Consider the following 20,711-nt stretch of genomic DNA (forward strand, 5'->3'; position numbering starts at 1 on the left):
CCGTCGCCCGAGCAACAGAGGGGTTTTTTTGTGTTGAGGAGAAAAATCGCAAGGCTTCCGGGCTCGCTAGTGCAGCGTCTCGCTAGCTTGACGTTCTGCTCGTGCACGACCTCGTTCCAATATGGCACAACCGTCCACTGCGCATGTTCTGCCGCCTATATGCATCTGAGCCCGGCTACATCACACTGCCTTCCATCTTCACACACACAATACAATATCACACAACTAAAATCAGGAGCAGAATGTGTAACGCGCACAAAAAAAAAAAAAGTAAAAGCTCTATGAGTACCGTTTGCATTTAATTTACTAGGACGTGCGTTAGCTGCACAGTCGTTAGAGAGGTTTTTAATTTATATTTGTATCCCCCAACGGAATCAACACTTAGTTCATGGTTGAGCTAGAATTAATTGCACATATAATCGACCCACGATAAATGGACTGTTTTTTGGCAAGGAAAAGCAATTCGTTCTGTAACAAAGTAGCCTATATTGTGATATTGTTGGCTATAATAGGCAATTTGTTAAGTGAATAAAATAAAGCCCCTCAATGCACAATAAAATAATGATCAACTTCTTTTTAAATGGGCCTAAACTAGACTAGGCTACAACAACGCCCTGTCACAATAACTGGATTAAATCCTATCACTGCTGGTATAGCCTACGAGTTCTGCTGCACGAGCATCTCACTCCTTTTTTTCTTCTTTTTTTGGAGGGGGGAGGAGAGGGCGGGAGAACTGACGGAAATATACATTGACAGTGTATAGCTAATGCTAAAAGTGAATCTAGTTCGTATTAGAAATGTGCTTTCTTTGATAATATTTTAAAAAGCGTATGATATTTCTCGTTTTTAAAGGCGTTTTCTATCACTCGGTCCTAATGTAGCCTGAAACAGGTTGTGCAGCTCACTTGGACCATATAAGGCTACTGCCAGTTCATCCTCCACAATAGACCGATCCCTTCGGATCCTTATTATAACAAAAGAAAAAATAAATACCCGCATGCATTAAGGTGGAGACCGTAGCCTACGATGAAGGCTGACAACGGAAAAGCGATCGGATCTTGGAGTCGAAACAATCTGAGTTCCATGAATAAATCAAATTATTTAGTGAAGATGTGCTCTCTCGTCTCTCTTCAAACAGAGGATGGTGAACTATTGGTTGGATATTCGGTTTAGTAGGCTAAATAAAGATGAAGCTATAAATATGTATCCATCGGTTGATAGTTAGGCCTATGTCGCTTTTATTAATAGCCTACTGCTTTTTAATTTGACAATTGATTATATAAGGGTCTCCAACTTAAATGCTGCATTTTTCTTGACAGGCTGTTTTCAAAGAGGCACCCGCCTCAACAACTTGAAAAGCTTTTTTTTTTTTCTCTCTCGGTGCAGGTCGCCTTTTTTCTGCCGGCAGATTACTGTTGGGGACGGAGGACGAGGACATGCAGGTCATGAGCCGTGCGCAATGCAGGAATGTCTCCCTGCCCTTCGTTCACACGTTGCACGAAGAGGTACAATTACAGCACCTGACCTCTAGGTGACAGCACACCCTGTCATATGGTCATATCCCAGCAAACTCCTTAGGGTGACCTTAGTAAGGTGCGTTGGCACAGTGTCATGTCAAAGCACCACAAAGGAGCCTGCAGCAGACAATAACTGGAAACTAGCAGTGACCAGAGGACCTCGCCCTAATAGCAGGAATGCAGTGTTTGATAGTAGAATTTCTATGGTATGCAACTATTTACCAAATCATTTGTCATTGTAAGAGCGTCTATAGCCTATATCAAGCCTTGTGACATGCAATTCCACAACAAATGTAAAAGAAATACAAAATAAGTTCAAGCGAATGGGATATAGAGTTTACAATATATTTATTCATAATCAGATGTAAAAGATGAGAGTAAAAAAGTAGCCGACACCCTTAACTCACAGACAGCTCATGGTAAATTGCATATTATATTTTCTGTATACAGCATTATTTTGACGTTATAAATTCCTACATTCAAGTATTATAACACATGTAAAGACCCTATGCTTACAGTGAAATGCCCATCCCTCCCAACATAAAATAACACATCCTTCAACACATGTAGACATACAGGGGTAGTACCATACCATTGCTGCAATTTTCCAGTAAAGTCTTAAAACAGCTTCTCAAAATTAATATTCTGAATGGAACAATTGTTTGCACTATGTTTCATTGTGATGTACAGCAAAAGGTTTGGACAACAATGGCACACAAAAGGAGACAAGACTTCTATATGCGTTAAATTTAAAAAATTGTCTTTTACAGCACCTCCTGATTCTCAAGAAAGTGCAGCCAGTGATGGAGTAAACTATTATGTTCGGAAACAGCAGGCATGCAGCTTGCAAAGCGCACAGGGTGAGAGTGAATATAGTATGCACCACTTATCTCTCTTAACCTGCATGTGCGATACCAGGTGTGTATATATATATAATTGTATAACTAAATAAGGGATGCTAGTGCGTGTGAATTTTCAGATACAGTACATGATGATGATTAGATTTAGAGTGGGATCACGGGGAAAAATTACACAAAAGTAGAAGAAACCAGATTGCATCATTGACTGTCTCCCCTGGCATTGATTAGGATAGTACTGGTTTCCTTAAAAATCGCCCTTCATTTCCTGATGCGTTATATTCGTTTATGCACCCAAACATTTTGACAGCTGAGTCAGCGCTATTGCTTTCTGATGACAGCAAACATCCTGGTTACATTGTACCTCATCCCCTGATAGAGGAACTAAAGAAGTCACAGTCAAGGCCATATCTCTTTACGTTTTTGTTATCCATCCAGTTGAACTTAGACCATTGTTGATTAAAGGAATAGAATAAGTACTGGGCTGAGACTGTGTTCTCAGGGAAACCATTTAGTGTGTTTCATTTGCTAATCATTTGTTCCAGTTTGGGGTTGACGAAGGAGAAGCCAGCAAATGCTGTTTGGTCCATGGAGTCGATGAGGTTCTTGTCCGCGTGTGACAGCCGTGGCTTCTCGCTCAGGAACTCTCGGTCAAAGTTGCTGCAGTCACTTGCAGATTTCTGTGGGTAGCAGGTCAGGGATTTTACTAGGTTAATGTTACAAAGCATTCTGAAGTCATCTATGTCTTGCATGCAGGTAATACAATTTTCCCCAATTGATTTTAGGTACACACGTTCACATAGTTTGTTTAGTTTCAAAAATCATAGGCTCATACCACTTTGGGCTTAAAAGGAGGGGTCACTTCTCTATTCTCCAGTGCTGGCCAGTTGATGGTTTTGAAGAACGGATGTGCACGGATGTCTCCTACCACGCCCAACCTGCGACTGGGATCTCGCTCAAACAACTGAAATAATGATCGATAGAAGAAAGTCAGTCATTTTGGTAATAAAAAAAAAGACATTACATCTCCCTGTACAATGTTGTTGTGATTAGGAGTAATGTACGCACTGAAAGCAATTCACATGTAGGATATAAAAAGGTGCCTAATAATGAATGTATCCTGGTAGTTTACCAGCTCAATCAGGCTCTTGGCCTCCTTGGTGATCCACCGAGGGTAGTGAGGGGTGTCCGACCTGATGGACTCGAACAGCTCATCCTCATCATCTCCTTGGAAAGGCGACTGACCGATCAGCATCTCATACACCAGCACACCGAAAGACCACCAGTCTACTGAGAAGGTGTACTTCTGTCCCAGCAGGATCTGAGATCAGAGACAGGTTCACAATACAGACATTAGTAAGGAAAACAAGTACACACACTATCTAGAATATGGAAGCACTCTGCTGCTGTTCCCCAGTATTGCAGATGCCAAGGGAATCGTTTTAATTACGTGACGTGTACAGACACTGCCATTCCTCATAATGACCACTAAGGGGCATAAATAATGTGAATGAATGAAGGGATGCTTGTCAAGGTGAGTAAGCATTGTCACATTTACTAAATAATTTAAGAGACATCAGCCAGCTAACCTCTGGTGCGATATAGTCTGGTGTTCCACAAAATGTCGTGGCTCTGGCCTCTCCAAACACATTCTCTTTGCACATGCCAAAGTCAGCTATCTTTATGTGTCCATCCTTGTCCAGCATAACATTGTCCAGCTTCAGATCTCTGAGGAAAGACACGGGAACAGAGATATAAGCTACAGCTTATTCTGTCTTAACACTGCAACAATCCACTCTGTTGTAGTGAGATGTTGAAAATAGAGACCAGAGACATAAGTTCAAAGTGGTGGTTGGGTCTTACCTGTAGATAACGCCTTTGGAGTGGAGGAACTGCAGTCCCACTATTATCTCAGCACCATAGAACCTGAAAGTTGAAATGTGCAAAACAACCATTACACATGGGTTTACTGTGATTAAGAGCTGAAGATACAGATCCTCCATTGTGGAAAAAATGTCAGTTGCTGTATTAATCGTCAGTGTATCTCTGTGTATTTACGTGGCTCTGGTGATATCGAAGCGGCCTTTGTCTTGGATGTGGAACATCAAGTCGCCGCCATTCAGGTACTCCATTACAAAGAAGAGGTGCTCCTGCGCACACAGCACATTATTATCAGCTCACTTTCTCACACAAATGAGACATGTAGAGTGATTGAGAGATTCATATAACGGGCACTGGGAGTGTGTGTCTTTATCAACCACAGGGAGTTGTCACTATTGCCACTGTGGCCCTGGAACACACTTTTAAAAGCTTTACCAGTCCGATGTATGTGTCATTTTACCTTGGACTGGAATGTGGAGTAGAGGTGTGTCAGGAAAGGGTTCTCCCAGGCAAGGGCCAGGACTCTTTTCTCCACCATGCTACACTCCACATCATCATCCATGAGAACCACATCCTTCTTCAGAACCTTTACAGCAAAGTACTGCCCCTGCCCCTTAAGCTCTGCCAGCAGCACCTGAGGAGTCAAAACCCAGTGGTGTAAATACATATCAATAACCAAGCTATTTTCTCATCTATCAACCAACCAAAAAGCAGCAGGGACATGTTTTCTTAAGAAATATGTTATTAATAAAAACCTCAAGCAGAGGTGGTAATAAATAAATGAAAAACTGTGTACACTAAGAAACAATAACATGATAAGAATTGAGCACTTATTCCACTTCTAATTGCTGGACACTGCTCACAAAAAATGAAGATATAGACTGTTTCTGCATATTTTACTGCAATTTCCAGAATGAAGACTCTTCCATTTTTATGTCCACACAATTATTTCAGGTTAAATCCAGAAAAGGATTTCAAAGATTAGGAGCCTACCTTGCCAAAGCTGCCTTTTCCCAGCACCTTGTGGAAGGTCAGGTGGCTGAGGGTGAGGCGTACCCGGGGACCTGTAGATGCAGATGTGGCTGGGCTCAAGCCCTTGCCACCTGCGACAAAAACACATTTGCACACACTGAATAAATCCAAATGCAAAGCTGAATGCAAATATGCATGCAAACTCATACAACAAAAGGGTAAATATTTAGTTTAAATAAAGTTAAACCGACTATTACCGACAGTACCACACCTATTTTTACTCCTAAAGATACATCCTGATTTATATCAAACAACTTTGTACTACAGTGAGTGCTACAGTGCCCACATCTTACCACTAGGGTCTGCTGTTGGTTTATTGATGTCTTGGTAGATCCCAATATCTGCTGCATTGTCATCAGGCTTCTTCATAGATTTCTAGGGATGAAAAAAGCTGGCTGAAATGTTGCTGACACTTTACAGTCACAACCAATAATGCTGGCATAAAATGTACGCGTAGTATAGTCAACAAAAAATAAAACAAACAAAGTGTGTTGCTGTGCAAACCTGGGTGACTTGGGACAAAGCCTCTGCCAATAGTTTCTGGTTGATTCCGCACAGATTGGCCACTTTCTCTTGACAGTAACTATGTACGTTCATGCCACAGTCTGTTGACAAATGGATTGGTCATGTGAGGTAAGGGAATGCAATGAAAGAAATTAAAATGTCAGACATGGCAGAAGACAGGCCCAATACAGATATATCATTTAAGACAAACAAAAAAGACTTGCCAACACATTTCAGGCCCTGCTTGAAGAGACCCCACAGCAGACTGCCACAGTGGTCACAGAATGTTGGGCTCTTGTAGTTATAGTACTTGAAGCGATGCGGCATATCAATCTTGAAGCGCTCTTTCTTGTACTAGAAACACACAGGAGTCCATTAAAGCCACAGACATCTGCTATTTGATAATACAAGTAGACACATGTGTGACTATGAGGGGCAGGTAAAAGTCAAAATGAAATAACACTAGGCATTCTTGAACATAGATGTCCGGTGATTTAAATATTCATTCTAACAATTACGTTTTGTGTGAACTTTGGTTGGATCTGTATGAAGTTGAACAGAAAAGAGTTTAAACCTTGATTCATGAAAAACTGATTGTATTGCTTTGATTTAATAAAGAAAAATTTAACAAATGAAACAAGTGAACATATAAAGTTTCTGAACCAAAGCTGGAAAAATGAATTAAAGCTATTTTGGAAAAATAAAATTCAAATAATTTTCAAAGTCAAATCTGAGGTGGGGTTATGCATTGATGTTGGATAACATTAACTCTGCTCACCACAGTATCACTACTGTTGGTTGCTGACTTGGTGCACTTGCCGATGAGTAATTCGGTGCATTTCTTGTGGATTGCTGCGTTGCATTCTGGGTGACATAAAGGACCAAATATTGTGTTAGCTCTTAAGAATTCCAAAGGATAAAACATGTTAAACATGCAGATAGCTGTTGATGAAGCACTCACGTCTGCACTTGTAGCCTTGCTTGTTGAGCCCCCTGTATGGGAGAAAAGGATTTTAATTAAACTCTTGTAGTGGGTGGTATAAAAAATAGATTTTCCTTTGCAATAACTAAGAGAAATATGGCTGCTGATATTAGAGCAATACATTGGATGGTTTTCAACAGAATTCAACAGATATTCAAAACATACTGAAGGTGAAAGAAGTATTATGCTCCTCAGCTAGAGTATGCAAACATAATAGTAAGGCAGGAGTTGGCGTCTCACCAGAGGAACTCTTTGCAGAAAGAGCAGAAGGTGGGCTGGCCGAAGAAGGTGGCGGTGAACTCGTGTTCCTTGATATTGTGAACCTTGGGCTGCTTGAAAGCTCCTCTCCTCCTGTTGAGGGTCATGACTCCGTCCTCAGGGGGAACCCTCACGGAAGGCTTACACTGTGCTGAAGGGAGAATTATTTTTTTTTAAATCAAGCTGATGTATTTCTACTCCATCTACAGTTTAGTATTTTAAAAATACACATTGTATGGATTTCCATTGACAAATCAAATTGATACAAGGGATGAAGTGGTAGTCCTGTTAATCAGTCATTTAAACACCCAATAATTTTTTACACTCAAGATGAAGAAATGTATTGATGTTCCCTAAATTAAGTCGCAGTGGGTATTATCATATACCAGTCATCAAGTATAATGGCTAGGCAGTATTTAGTCAAAAATACCTATTAGGTAGAGAAGGACAACACAGTCGATGCTGTTAAATGGAAGGTAAATAGAGAAGAACGTCATCTTGGATAAGCGGCTCCGCCATTTTCTTTTCTTTAACCTTTATTTATACAGGTATATCCCATTGAGTCCGAAGACTCTTTTGCAAGGGAGACCTGTTCCCATTTACACGTTACCATTCACACACTCATTCATACACCGATAGCAGGCTAACTATCGACATTCACACGAGGCAAGGTGGGTGAAGTGTCTTGCCCAAGGACACAACAACTATGACACAAGTGGCAGAGCGGGGATCAAACCTCCAACCCTTTGATCATCGGCCGACCCGCTCTACCAACTGAGCCACAGTCGCCTGACGCAAATCAACTTAGTGGGGTCAAAAGTCCCCAACAGAAGACAGGGAAAGAGGCGTGAGAGAGGTAAACAAAGAAGGCAGAAACTCTGGAAGAGTCAGGGAGGGGCGAGACATAGGGAAAGGAGGAGTAGCCTTAAACAGACAATTGATGGACAGGGAAAAGTGGGAAGAGTGATGAGGGGAGGGAGATAAGATAATTTCCTCTCAATCGCAATTTCTACTGACAGTTGTTTATGTTTGGGCAGCACTTCAGTAAGCTGAGCCAAGAAAGTTGGAGTGGGAGAAAGGGCAAGAGAGAGAAGACAGACAAGGGAGGCAGACTGTGTTAAGGGCTTTTTCTCAGTTCACACATGTCTAAAAATACTCCAGGTCTGCTTTTCAGGAAACCTGTGGAGTGTGTAGGAGGGAGCTGATGATAGTATGGAGCTCTTTTTGTAACAGTAGACACACCCCTCTCTCATGACCCTCTCCAACCCTCCAACTGTGCTGCACCCACGCAGAAACTCCCCCTGAACAGAAACTATTGTAAATCTCACCCTACCCTCTCACACTACTTTTAGCACTAAGATAAAATGTTTTGTGAATACGGCCCCTGATATACCGCAACACATAAGTAAGGTAAAACACATAAGTAACCTACACTGTATCAAGAGAAATAGTTCAGAGTGAGCAGAAGTTTATTGTATGGCAGTTGGCCCAGAGCATGACGACTCCCAACTCCTCAGAGAGGTCCTAAATAACCGACATGTTAAGCTATGGTTGTGTGTAGACAGTGCAAGAAAATGCACAGCAGATGTGGAATCCTTTGAGGGCATTATATAATAACACTGAAGGAAAGTAACTTTCTTTGAGTCTACATGAGAGAGGGGGAAGGGGAAGGAGCGAGATGGGGAAGGTCTTCTTTGCCAAGGGCTATGTACAGAAAAGTATCATCTTTCAGAGTAACACCATTCCCCGGTGGTCTAGTGGTTACGATTCGGCGCTCTCACCGCCGCAGCTCGGGTTCGAATCCAAGTCAAGGAACACTGTTTTATAGGTTGTGTAGATATTTGTATTGAAATCATCTGCTTTATTTACGCAATGAACTTTTAAATGATCTACCAAAGCTGGACTAGTTTGTTTATTTCACAGGAGAGATTGCGGCCTGACTCTGAAAAAGGTGATGATACATACAGTATATTTATAATGTCAGTTGTGGGATGGCGAATCCACTGTCATTACAATCCGATCATACCACACTCGTACAGTACTGATGAATTACATTGTTGACTGTTCAACACTTTAAAAAAACAAATTACTAAATAAGTTATAGATATATTTCCTTCTGAACTTTAACTATTTAGTTCAAGTTCCCACTGGCTTAAAGTTACAGCAGTTACCTGCATCAGTGTCCTCCAGGTAGAACTGTACAGCCATCTGGACCTTCCCTGAAGGAAGCAGGTCCACCCAGAACTCAGCGGAGCTGTTGGTCTTAGATTTTTTACAGCGTTCCGCCAGTACAGACACTCCCACTGTGGCCTTGGCCAAGGGCTCCTCAGTGCTCTGCATGAGGACCACTTCTATGACACGCCCCTCATAGATGTGAGCATCAAAACAGGACTTCCAGGCTGGATACATGGTGGGCTTCCTCTGGACCAAGGTCTTTCCTCGCTCTGTTATCGGGAAATAAACATTAGTCTTTTTTTCTTTCGCTTTCTCAGCAAAGTCCCAGCAGAGATATGACTACAGAACAAAGCTACTGGAGCTAACACAGGGTCAGTTTGCTTATGGATTTTTGAGAACAGCAGATGGTGGTAAAATGCAATTAAACTTAGGACGCCTGGTCTCCCTACTAACTGTGCCACTCCCCTATCTAGATCATTACAACCGCAGACGTGTGTGCGTATCTGTACATACCTGTGTTGACAGACTCCTTCATCTTGACGGCACAGATGGGAGGGTCGGACAGAGGAGGCAGAGCACCAACATCATAAGCGTTGAAGGAGATACGCAGGAAGGGTGCCATGTTTACTGCTCACCTTAGCTGCCTGAAAGAAAGACAAAAACTCACAGTTAGAACGTCACATGCACATAAGCACACACGCACACACACACACACACACTTGGATTGCTTAAGTTCTGCAGCTAAAACAAGAATTAAGGGAGGCCGCAGCTATCAGTGTCCTTAGATTGAAACTAAAGAGGAAGTAGAAGACTGTGACTCAAGACACACATTTGGAAACTACCTGCCAGTAACGAGGCAAGTAGAACTAGAGTGGTAATCCCAAACTGTGCACACATTAGGGCATGTTGAGGAAATGAAAGAGATACAAAAACAGAACATCTAAATCCTCACATTTCAAGTCCAAGCGATAAGGAAAAAGAAATACAGAGGTTAAAATAAGATAATAGTTTAGTCTCTTTGCAACTTTACCGTTACTTTGCACATACATTTTTTTTAAATAATGTTCTTCAACCCAGGTTGATTATTCTTTATTCACAAGTGTCTCTACTTGGCTATTTATATTTGGATCAGTGGCCAGTCTTTAGATGACTCTTGGAGCACTACACATCTTAGAAAAAATTGCCATTACTTGCACCAGCATTGTCAGTTTTGAGTAAACAAGCAGTATTACATTTAATCTTTTATGAGAGGAGGTTCTAGTAGTGCTATTTTGCTACTTTGTTTTGTCTAGCATCAGTCTGTCTGACGGCCATTTCTGAAAACTGCAGTTTTTGATCTATTTTGATGGAAAAGAAAAAATACCCAGAGTTTTAGTCCTTTGTAAAGGTATTCCTCTTTTGTTGTATAAGTCAAGCTACAATGCATTCATTCTCACTTTCTACATTCCAAATTGCAGTTGAATTATATGTGTAATTTCATATGTTCAAAAATGAAACAGAAAATACAGCTTGCAAAAGTGTCCATCCGCTTGCCTCATTAAAGAGGAATTGCTCCACTGACAGATTTCTTCAGTGTTTCGTTTACTTCCTTAGTCATAGTCATTTTAGGTGTTAACAGTAGTCTCTTCAATACGTCTTCACGCGATAATTAGAAAGTAGTGTGGTTCAGTTTCGGTATAAGTATAACCTGTTGATACATTATTTCCTCTCACACTCAGCAATTAATTTATGTGATTGCTATACACATACACACACATTTTAAATCCTTTGAATGTTAATACATTTTTTCAACACGAGACACAAGATCCTTTTCTGTTATCAGGGCCGTCTTAAATCAGAGTTACACATGTGCTAAGTCACAGACTAGAAGGACCAAGAGGACACATTAGTCCACAACCCTGTTCCCAAAGTAGCAATAATATACCACAAAATTCCTCCACAAAGTGAGCTTTCCTTAACTCTGGATCTCTTTTAACTTTGGTCTCTTGCTCCATTAATATAATTTTGGTGATTTGAGACAAACAGCATCTCATTTTAGCCACACAATGTTTCACTGCTCCATGGAAAGACTCTCCTGTACAGTCATTTCTAATAGCAAAATGCACAGAGGAATGTCCTTCTCTAATAGGATAATTAACACGTAGATGAAACTCCTGGACAGGAATGTGCTAGCCTTTTGCTTAAATAATTTATCATTTGTCATTTATAAGAAGAGATGTTTTGTTTGTGTTCATGTTTCTTTTCACATTGCTGAATGTCATGCATTATGAGGTCCCTCCCTCAGATGAATGAACCAGCGTGCACTGTGATATGTTAAATGTTATACTCAGCCTACAAATGTAAACGACTTGCTATTTTGAACTCCACTTAGATCCAGATTCGCTGAGTGACGCTTTGAAATGAAAAGATTGGACAAGCACGAAAAATCTGTTAATAACTTACACTGACATCTCAGGGGCCGTCACTAAGGTGCCCTTTGAGCAAACCTCTTGACCCAACGGCTCCAAAAGTCAGTTACTCAGTGGCCAGCGCATGCAGGTCAGAAAATGTCAACAGCCCAGTTCAATGTTAAGTTAACTGGCCACCCAAATGGCATCCTAACAAAATCTTTGACTTAGATTTCGTGGACTGGTTTACAGCAAACTTTCTGTGTATTTACAAACATATAAAAGAGGACATTCATTTACGGCATACAGAATGAAATGTGAAAAATGTGAATTTAAGCCTCTACTCAGATCCATATGTATAGGCCTACATAAAAGGTTAGACATGTTGTATGGGGCTAAAGCTACAGTAATAGAGAATGCATATTTCAGCCACATGTGCATTTCCAGCTGTCCTCCTTAGCAGTGTCGCCACTGGGCTGAGAATGACTAATCTCTGTTTTTGCTGCTAAAGATGAGGGTCTAAACAAGCAACTGCTTCTGAGTGAGGTCAGAAGGGTCAAGAACTATTAAGGCACACAGACAGACAGACATACAGACACACAAAAAACAACAACAATATTAAATCAAGTCATCGAGTTTTCCAGATGTGAAATACACAAAGACATTCTCTTTTGATGTCAAATTTTCTCTCCACTCCACTTCTCAAACGTACACACACACACACACACACACACACACACACACACACACACACACACACACACACACACACACACACACACACACACACACACACACACACACACACACACACACACACACACACACACACACACACACACACACACACACACACACACACACACACACACACACACACAGAAAAGGGAGCCTTGTTTCCCCAGAGAGAGTGGAAAAAATGAGCACATGCAATTGGGGAAGGGGTGGGTACAGGAAAAGAGCAAAAGAGAGGGAAAGAAAAAAGATAGACAACCCACTGGAAGTCAGGCCAGTGGACATGAAGAGTCATTGATATCACCAGATTTGCCTTTACTAGATCCAGCTACAATGAGGTCAACTTCCAGTGTCTGTTGTGTGTGTGTGTGTGTGTGTGTGTGTGTGTGTGTGTGTGTGTGTGTGTGTGTGTCCTCAGTGAGCAGTTATATTACTGCCAAGTGCTGAGGAATGTAAAGCTGGACTACCTGCTTGTGAAGTATGTGTTAAGTAACGCGGAAACAACAGAAAAGAATGCAATAATCATAATTTACTGGAAGAAGGTATTATGTGCAGGGAACACAACACAAAGCCATAACATGTCTTTAAATGCCACTTGACTTCACACGAACATTTCTGTGGCAAATCCTTTCAGCTCTCACAAAGTTTAAGAAGTGCTCCATTTCCAAAACTATGTGCTTTGAATGCTATTGACTTTAGAATCAGTGTATCATGCGTTAAGTTCTTGTTATGTGAAGGCCATGTCTTTAGTTATTTTCAAATTTAATTAATGGCATTATTGATAGGCTGATATGTAAACCAAAATATGCGATGTATCATCATTTATTGGAAGAAACAAGCAATTCCATGTAAAATCAGACATTCAGCAACCCCAAACAGCCGGAATAGAATGGTCACTCACCCCTAAAACTAACTACAAAAAAATGATTTGTGCCACAGTTAATCTTGTGATGAACAGGACAACACAATTTCAAATTCCAGGAAGTAGCCAATTAAATAAGTAGACAGGTATACAACAAGGTAGGGCTGTGCTAAAATATCGATATTAAAATTAATTAAATTGATTGACGGGTTTTGAGTTTGAATTTAAGTTTGGGCTGAAGAACATCCAGATTGTACAGCATGCATCCAACTTGTATTTCAACTCTGTTTTTTCATTTTGATTGAACTATGTGATATCGTAATATATCGCAATGGACATCGTATCGCAATGTATTGTGCTATATAATTTCGCAATATATCATGATATGTATCGTATCGTGAAGTCCTCAACAATACACAGCCGTACAACAAGGAAAATAATCTTTGGTTGACGACATCTTCCATCGCATTAAATGCATTCAACATAACAAATAATGGAGTCAGGGATGCATGAATGTCTACACGTCATACGCAATAATCCATCTCATGCGCAGCGGTGCACCAAAAACAAGTCAGAGGTTTAGTGTACTGAATGAGTGGAGATATCATTCAGTGGAAGAAGTGATCAAGCAGGTCTAGCAGGTCAGGGAGCTTCTGCTCGCCAACCTTTCACCGGCGGGTTGAATGAAGACAGGTACAATTACACAGAGAGCAACAACAGCAATTATTTTACATAATGAACAAGAATTATTGTGTGAATTATGTTCTAATAATAAATGCACATGTATGTCCAATTCTGCACTGCTAGTAGCTGAATTGGAAATACAATTTTTTTATAATAATGTGTGAATGTTTGAAAACACAGCATTGATGAATGGTTTACCCAAGCTTGAACTCCCCTCTTGTTACATAATTAGAAGGAAGGTTTGTTGACATGAGAAAGGAGCTTGTGTTGCAGATGTTTACATCTATATTCGGTGATGAACAGTGTTGTCCCTCTGTTTTAGGACAATCCAACAGGACACAATCTTTAACATGTAGACAAGACAACCAAATAGTATATGGGCCGAGAGTGGGATGTGTTCTCCTGAATAGAGGAGTCAGTAACCTGACTTCAGTCCAACTAAGTATACTTGTGTTTAATTGGCAGACACAAGGCAAAGGGACCCTAAAACAGGCAATAAGTGAGTATGGCTGCAGTACATGCATGTTAACGCATCACTAGGAAATATATGTATGCTGAATGTCTATGGGTTGTGGACTTCAGACAGTACTAAACAAGATTAACTCAAAGTTATTTTTATTGCAATTGAATTCCCAAGTTATCCTCCATCAATGTATTAAGGGGTACCACCAACATCGTTCATGTGATGTATACACACCATTGTATTATAGCTGAGAGTGCACTTAAACCCCAGACATTGTTTAAATTGACAATTAGTGTGATGGACAACAAGGTAAACACACACAACATAACTATGTAAACATCCAAAAGCTTTGTGACTGTGCAGCATTTGTATAATGTAAATCTAGAAGTACTAGGCCAAAGCCAACCATGCTTAATATTTATTTTTTTCTATAAAAAGACTCTCCGGACTAGAGGCACTTATACCTAAATAAACTTTCTCACAGCAGATATTTTGATTGAAAATCAACTGTCACTAATAGCCACAATGTCAGGAGCTATCTCGCCTAAATGGAATGCAGCCACAAAGTAACTCATTTTATTTTTTTTACCGAGACACACAAATAGAAAAAGTCTGCTGTGAAGAAGACATACCAGTAGAGTTGATTCTTTAGACTCATTTGAATATCTTTTGACCTGGCTGACAGAATATCTTTACAGATGACGTGGGGTTGTGAGAGGGCTTCGTGAAGGTTGGAAATGATGACTCCCTCAGTGACAGAAGACGACTGTAAGCAATAAAAACCGGCCGGACCTGATGTTGAAGAAAGTTGATGACGAAAACTAGAACGCAGGTTACAGATCAACCTCCTGGTTTAACGAAACCTAACCAAATACATGTCACACTGCAATGTCAAACCTTCCTTACATTACTTAAGAGAGATCCGTCATTTTTAATCTATGAGAGAGTATGTCATGTTTGGTCTGTTCTAGCTCACTTGATGCAGCCCTGTTGGTACTTTCAAGTTAAACCAGGAAGTATTTGAAACATCATGTACTGTATCTTGTAAAAATATATGTTATCAATATCAGGCAATATGGAGAAATGAGAAGGAAGAAAATAAGGAAGCTGCGTCCTTCTCAGTCTGCACATAAAACACCTTTCAGTTAAAGAATTAAAACACACTATTTTCTCTTCAGTCCTCCAGTTTTGTGTTCCTTTCACAGTTAATTCAAGACATGCGGTTTCCTGACTGTACACAATAATGGGAGAGAGAGAGAAAGGGAGTGCAAAGCCGAGCGAAAGACATAAAAGGTGTCTCCACAACAGATCCCGAACAGCCTGGCTGGATGGAGCTGGGCCAGTCGGCGGCACTGGAAATTTAGAGCTGAACAAACACGCTTCACTAGATTATAATGAACCTGAACAAGCAACGTAGGGCTCAGCCAGGCGACACCCGCGCCTAAATACTAATAACCTGTGTAGTTATGTAAGTAAACATCATGAAGTTGCTCTTTATGAAAGCTCAAAGAAAGACCATCCCCCCCACATGTGAAATTAAACAGTAATTATGGAGAAGGGCATGTTGCCAACTGTGATAGTGCTGTTGATTATAGGCGTCTGGTGGAATATTGTTTCGTATAGCCTCAAATACAGCTAGAAAAGCACTCGGAAAGAACATAGTGCTCTAACTATACCTCTGTCAATACTATACATTTTCCGTTTGAATAATTTTAGAAGCTTTCTCTGTTCTTCTGGGTCCAGATCTGCATCCAGTTATGTATCCAAACATGAGGAATTATATTAATATTTCGATTAGATATTAGTGCTCTATATTGATCAATCAACTCAGTCACTAGCTTTTGAAAGAGTGGAGCTGAAGCGCATTACAAATGCCCTGGTAAAATGGAAATTTATGTTAAATTCTATAAAAAGTTTGGGCACATTTTTCTTCCATGAGAGAAATTCATGCAAACACAACAGAGCAAGTGACACAAAATGTTCCTTAATCCACAATCTTTCACTAAGGCAAGGTGGTATTATTAACGTATTAACTCCCACCTATAAAGTAGGTAAGTTGACCATGCACACACACACACACACACACTAATAACCTTGAACAAAGCAGCCTTTAATGAACTTCAGTGGAGAGTGGCAGGCAAGAATCAAAGACTTTCTTTCTTTCACAAACCAAAGTTAATATCTAACACCCCCCCCCCCCCCCCCACCAAACAACACACTAACGCACAAGCACAGGTTGTGTCAGCGGACAGTTTGTTATGGATGCAACTACAGATACCAACATCCACGGCTAATAAAACATTAGAATCGGCATTGTACAACTCTTCTGTGATTTTCAACTATATGCTTTCCTCTCTTTCTCACACTTGAACACGGACACCCAGCGAACAAGTCAGTAGGACAGGAAAGAAAAATTAATGAGATTTGAAGAAGCAAAACGGAGAGCTGGTTCGAGGTCAGTGTTGGATGAATGGAGGTTGTGATATTGTTATTCCAGGATAACTGACTCCTTAAATTTCACTTGGTACCTTGAGTGGACTGGACCTAGGACCAAATCAAATCAGCTGATAATAACTACCTACAGGGTGTTCAACCTCTGCTACACAGCGACAAAAAACGTCAGTTGTGGAATGATACCCTACCATTAATTTCTCTGCTTGCCTCCTGAGTATCACTGAACTTTTTGGCATAATGTCAAACCTGCCAGACCAGCATGGAAGAAATCCAGCCTCTCCACATGCATTAAGGTGTCCATTTCTGCACTACTCACAGTTCACAAAGCTTTGGTAAAGAAGACAAAGAAGCAGCCGCGCAAGGAGCACCAGTTTGTGTAATACGTAGCATAAAGTTCCTAAAATGATGATTGAAATATCTATTAAAAGAGGTAAATTATACTATTGTATTTACAAATGTCGTTCACATTCAGAACTTGACCATTTCAATAAAAAAAAGATAAACAATCTTTGTTTAAGTACTAGTACTTCAGAAGTTCAACACCAAGCTCTAAGTGACTTCTATTTCATTTTATTAATGAACAGTTTTATATCAGTCTAAAACATGTCTAAATCATAAGAAGTGGATGAGGTGTTTATGAGTGTGTTGTACTGTCGAGGGATCAGTGCTGCATGGGCGACTCCTCGCTGTGCAGATGTCCCAACCGTGTCCTCCAAGCAGCTCGTCAAGCCACAAGCCAATATTGACACACCAGTAACTGCAGGCAGATTCAGGCAGATAGGGTTACCTGCACAGTCTGCCTCCAATGATAACAACAGGCTACAAACAGTCTTGCCACAAACAAAGAATTGGGTTGTGGTGTGTGTGACACAAGACTTTCGTAAGCGATGGAAAGATTATTTCAAAATAGGATCATGTCTTTCTTTATTGTGTAGCCTGCTGGGGAGATGACAGGTCATGTCGGTTACGGTGGTTTCAGAAGGCTGAGTTGTTTAGGGCCATAATAACGCATGGTAATCTTAACACAGACACAATTTAGTCATCACGTATAACTTATTTTTGTTAGCACATTTCTAGTATTCTACATAAGGCCTGACCACACCTACAAAAGGTGATGAAGGATGGTGAGGGTCGGCTATGCTATGGCGGTTTGAGTTTGTAAACCTGGGTGCAAAAAGAAAAGGATATTTGTCATTTACGGCTCCTGGACTTCTGTCTCGGCTGAGACACGCAAAGCAGCTCCACTACAAGTTAGACAACAATGTGCCGAGGGCTGCTGTTTGTCATCTGCATTGTCTCTGTAATGACAGTAACACTGGCAGCTTTCTGTCAAACCAAAGTATACCAGAAAACAAAGGATGAAACCTGGGAATTAATGCAAGCAAAGCATAAAAAAAAATCTCAGTTGAGTGCATGGTGTGAATTAGCTTAGATGTAAAACTACTAACTGGTTACAATCTGTGGTAGGCTGAGTCGATGGTGAGTTTATGGACCTTAGGCTAGGCCTACTAGCCTACATTATTGACTGCTTTTTTCGTTTACCCAAGGCATGTAGGCCTATAGGATCACTGCGATTGGCATACTTGTCTACGTCTAAAAACACCCCAAATTAAGTTAGTTTAAGGTTTGAATTTAAGCGAAGTTAAATAAACATTCAGCTATGTTTTACATGTTGATTTCAGGTAGCCTAATTTGAGTCATGAAATTACGTTGTTTCAAAGGTCAACTTTGCCTCATGCTATATTGTAAAATGGACATTATTTCAATGGGACAGCCCTGCTAAGGTGCTAAGGTTAAATGAGTGTTTCTGTTTTTAAATGAGTGTTTCTCTGTTTTTTCATCGTAGTGATCATTTTACACCAATTTTAGCCGGCTACATCCCTGAAACAGACTCCTCTGTTGCCATAGGATACAACACTTCTCAAGAGGAATGCATGAGGCACACAAACCGGGCTTCCCAGTGATATAGCCTAGGCCTTCGTGTTGTTGAGCGGACCTGTAAGCACTGAAACCATGACTGAAACATGGCTTAACTAAAGTTATGTAACTACAGTTGAAAAGCGGCGGGAGAGGTTGACATTCCGCGAAAGCAACTCCTCTCATTCCCTACGCCAACGCCACATACTTCCAAAACTAACTTCTATAAATGTCAACCGACGTTTGCAGTCGGACTTTGTTTCCGTCTTACTAAGCCACAACCAACAGTGGACAACAACAAAAAAATTGTGACTTTTGAAACCCAACGCCCTACAGAGCAAACCGCCAAGTCAGAGTGTGGTAGTCCCACTGTTAACCCACCGAGCTCAATTTTTTATTTTATTTTATTCCATCCGCGAACAAGAGTTTAACCGCTTCTATGCTGACCGTGACTTACCTCCTCCGCTGAGCAGGAAAAGTGTCTTACTGGTCACGAGCTCGCACCACGGGAAGGCTTTTTCTCTCTCTATTTCCCAAAAGTTCGATTTCAAAATCTTCAATGGTGTTTGAGGAAGTGTTCGAGTCGGCTGCTGTTAATTCAACGTCTCTCTCCCTGTAGCTCTGCGCCTGCCTCTGTGCTGAGGCTCTGTGTCCGCGCGCTGCAGAGGAGTCAAAGTGTGACGTCAGGCAGGTGAATTCCCAAAGACACACAAAAACACACACGCACACACAAAGACACACAGAAGTCTGACGCCGTGTAGCACGTATAGAAGATATTAGAATAGTATCGTACTAGGCTATTTTAATTCCCCTACACTGGTAGGACTGGACCAACAACATTCCAACGAAATGATTTGTGTCTTAGTTTTACTTGGAACACCTTGGCCTGTACATGTGTGACTGTGAATCTCCACAGTTGCACAAAGTGCTTTAGGCTACATTACAAACAAAGATCAGTATAAATACTTACTCAAAACACTAATACAGACACTTAATAATAGGCCTACCACACAATCAATAAAACAGTTACTGATAAGATAGGAACTCCAGGAAATGCTATCATAGAAAACCTTGAGGAAACACCAGAGATGTTGATGAGATAATGTCCCATTGAAACATTTTCCCTCTGTTCCAAAAAAAGTTTGGAAGGGGAACCATCAAACCAGAAAAATCAATGCAATGTGATTCACAGCTGGTCCGGTCCATCTCTCTCTCCATCCCTCTCTATTACACACACACACACACACGCACACACACACATACACACACACACAGGTTTTTTTTTTAGAGAATTCAGTTTGTGGGCTGATCCCAACAGCCATGTATTCCACATTGGCCCTGCCCACAGCACCTCCACATTCCCACTCCTCCTCAGCCACACAAAGCACAGAGGTCCACGTGGTGCTGAGTCATCAGCCCCCACCCACCCAAACTGTACGACTATAAGACAGAAAGGGCCTGTAAATTTAGACGGCTTGCCCCAGCTCCTAAAGGCCTATTTTTAGCTCTTTAAAGGGTATAACAATGACATACTGAATTGGTGACCAAGGTTGAAAGCTCATAAAGATTACTGAGTAAGACTACAGTAAGTTTTCCACCTCATCACCACCACTAACATTTGGAGCACGGGACAAGTAAAGGACAATACATTTTTCAACTAAAAATCTGCGAGAGACTTGAAACAAAGTGGCAGTCAAGCATTCACTTCAATTTGGTAATTTAATGATAATGCAAAATTATAATTTGTCGTTGTATTACATCCCCACTGATTCAAAGGATTTGCCATGTTAGCCCGGTGTCCAGTATATAACACACAACCATAAAAACTTGACTATAAATTACTTATTTATTTAAGTTTCACTTCCTGGAAAATTGTCTATCGAGACGTATAACCTCATTGTGCAAGAGTTGTTGTTGAGAATATTCCTCCAATTAAACTACTAAAGACTTTTTATCAGTCACCCCTGCCTGCCCCTCCCATCAAACAAAGCTTCTTATGGCTT

The 20,711-nt window shown here is 40.7% G+C and overlaps 1 protein-coding gene across 1 annotated transcript; it reads right to left on the reverse strand.

Annotated features, from left to right (window-relative positions):
- Positions 1–1,848: 1,848 nt before the first annotated feature.
- prkcdb (protein kinase C, delta b) lies at positions 1,849–19,422 on the reverse strand. Its single transcript, XM_080026063.1, has 17 exons — positions 19,166–19,422; positions 9,720–9,850; positions 9,203–9,475; positions 7,014–7,182; positions 6,753–6,784; positions 6,570–6,655; positions 6,016–6,145; positions 5,792–5,892; positions 5,581–5,662; positions 5,249–5,358; positions 4,716–4,889; positions 4,433–4,524; positions 4,238–4,300; positions 3,964–4,102; positions 3,507–3,695; positions 3,210–3,338; positions 1,849–3,054 (listed from the first exon to the last, which is right to left on the reverse strand). The coding sequence occupies exons 2-17, from the start codon at positions 9,826–9,828 to the stop codon at positions 2,896–2,898; spliced, it is 2,037 nt and encodes a 678-aa protein (XP_079882189.1). The 5' UTR covers positions 9,829–9,850; positions 19,166–19,422; the 3' UTR covers positions 1,849–2,895.
- Between the last annotated feature and the right edge of the window lie 1,289 nt (positions 19,423–20,711).

Source organism: Ammodytes marinus (assembly GCF_949987685.1).
Source record: "Ammodytes marinus genome assembly, chromosome: 4".
Classification (NCBI taxonomy): Eukaryota; Metazoa; Chordata; class Actinopteri; order Uranoscopiformes; family Ammodytidae; genus Ammodytes; species Ammodytes marinus.

What these genes read in the sequence shown, in the direction of transcription:
- prkcdb (XM_080026063.1), bottom strand. Translation starts at nt 9,828, where the DNA reads ATGGCACCCTTCCTGCGTATCTCCTTCAACGCTTATGATGTTGGTGCT. An exon ending in GCAAGGCTACAAGTGCAGAC is followed by an intron (nt 6,656 to 6,752) that starts GTGAGTGCTTCA and finishes TATGTCACCCAG; the next exon opens with AATGCAACGCAGCAATCCAC. An exon ending in TCCAAAGGCGTTATCTACAG is followed by an intron (nt 4,103 to 4,237) that starts GTAAGACCCAAC and finishes GTCTTTCCTCAG; the next exon opens with AGATCTGAAGCTGGACAATG.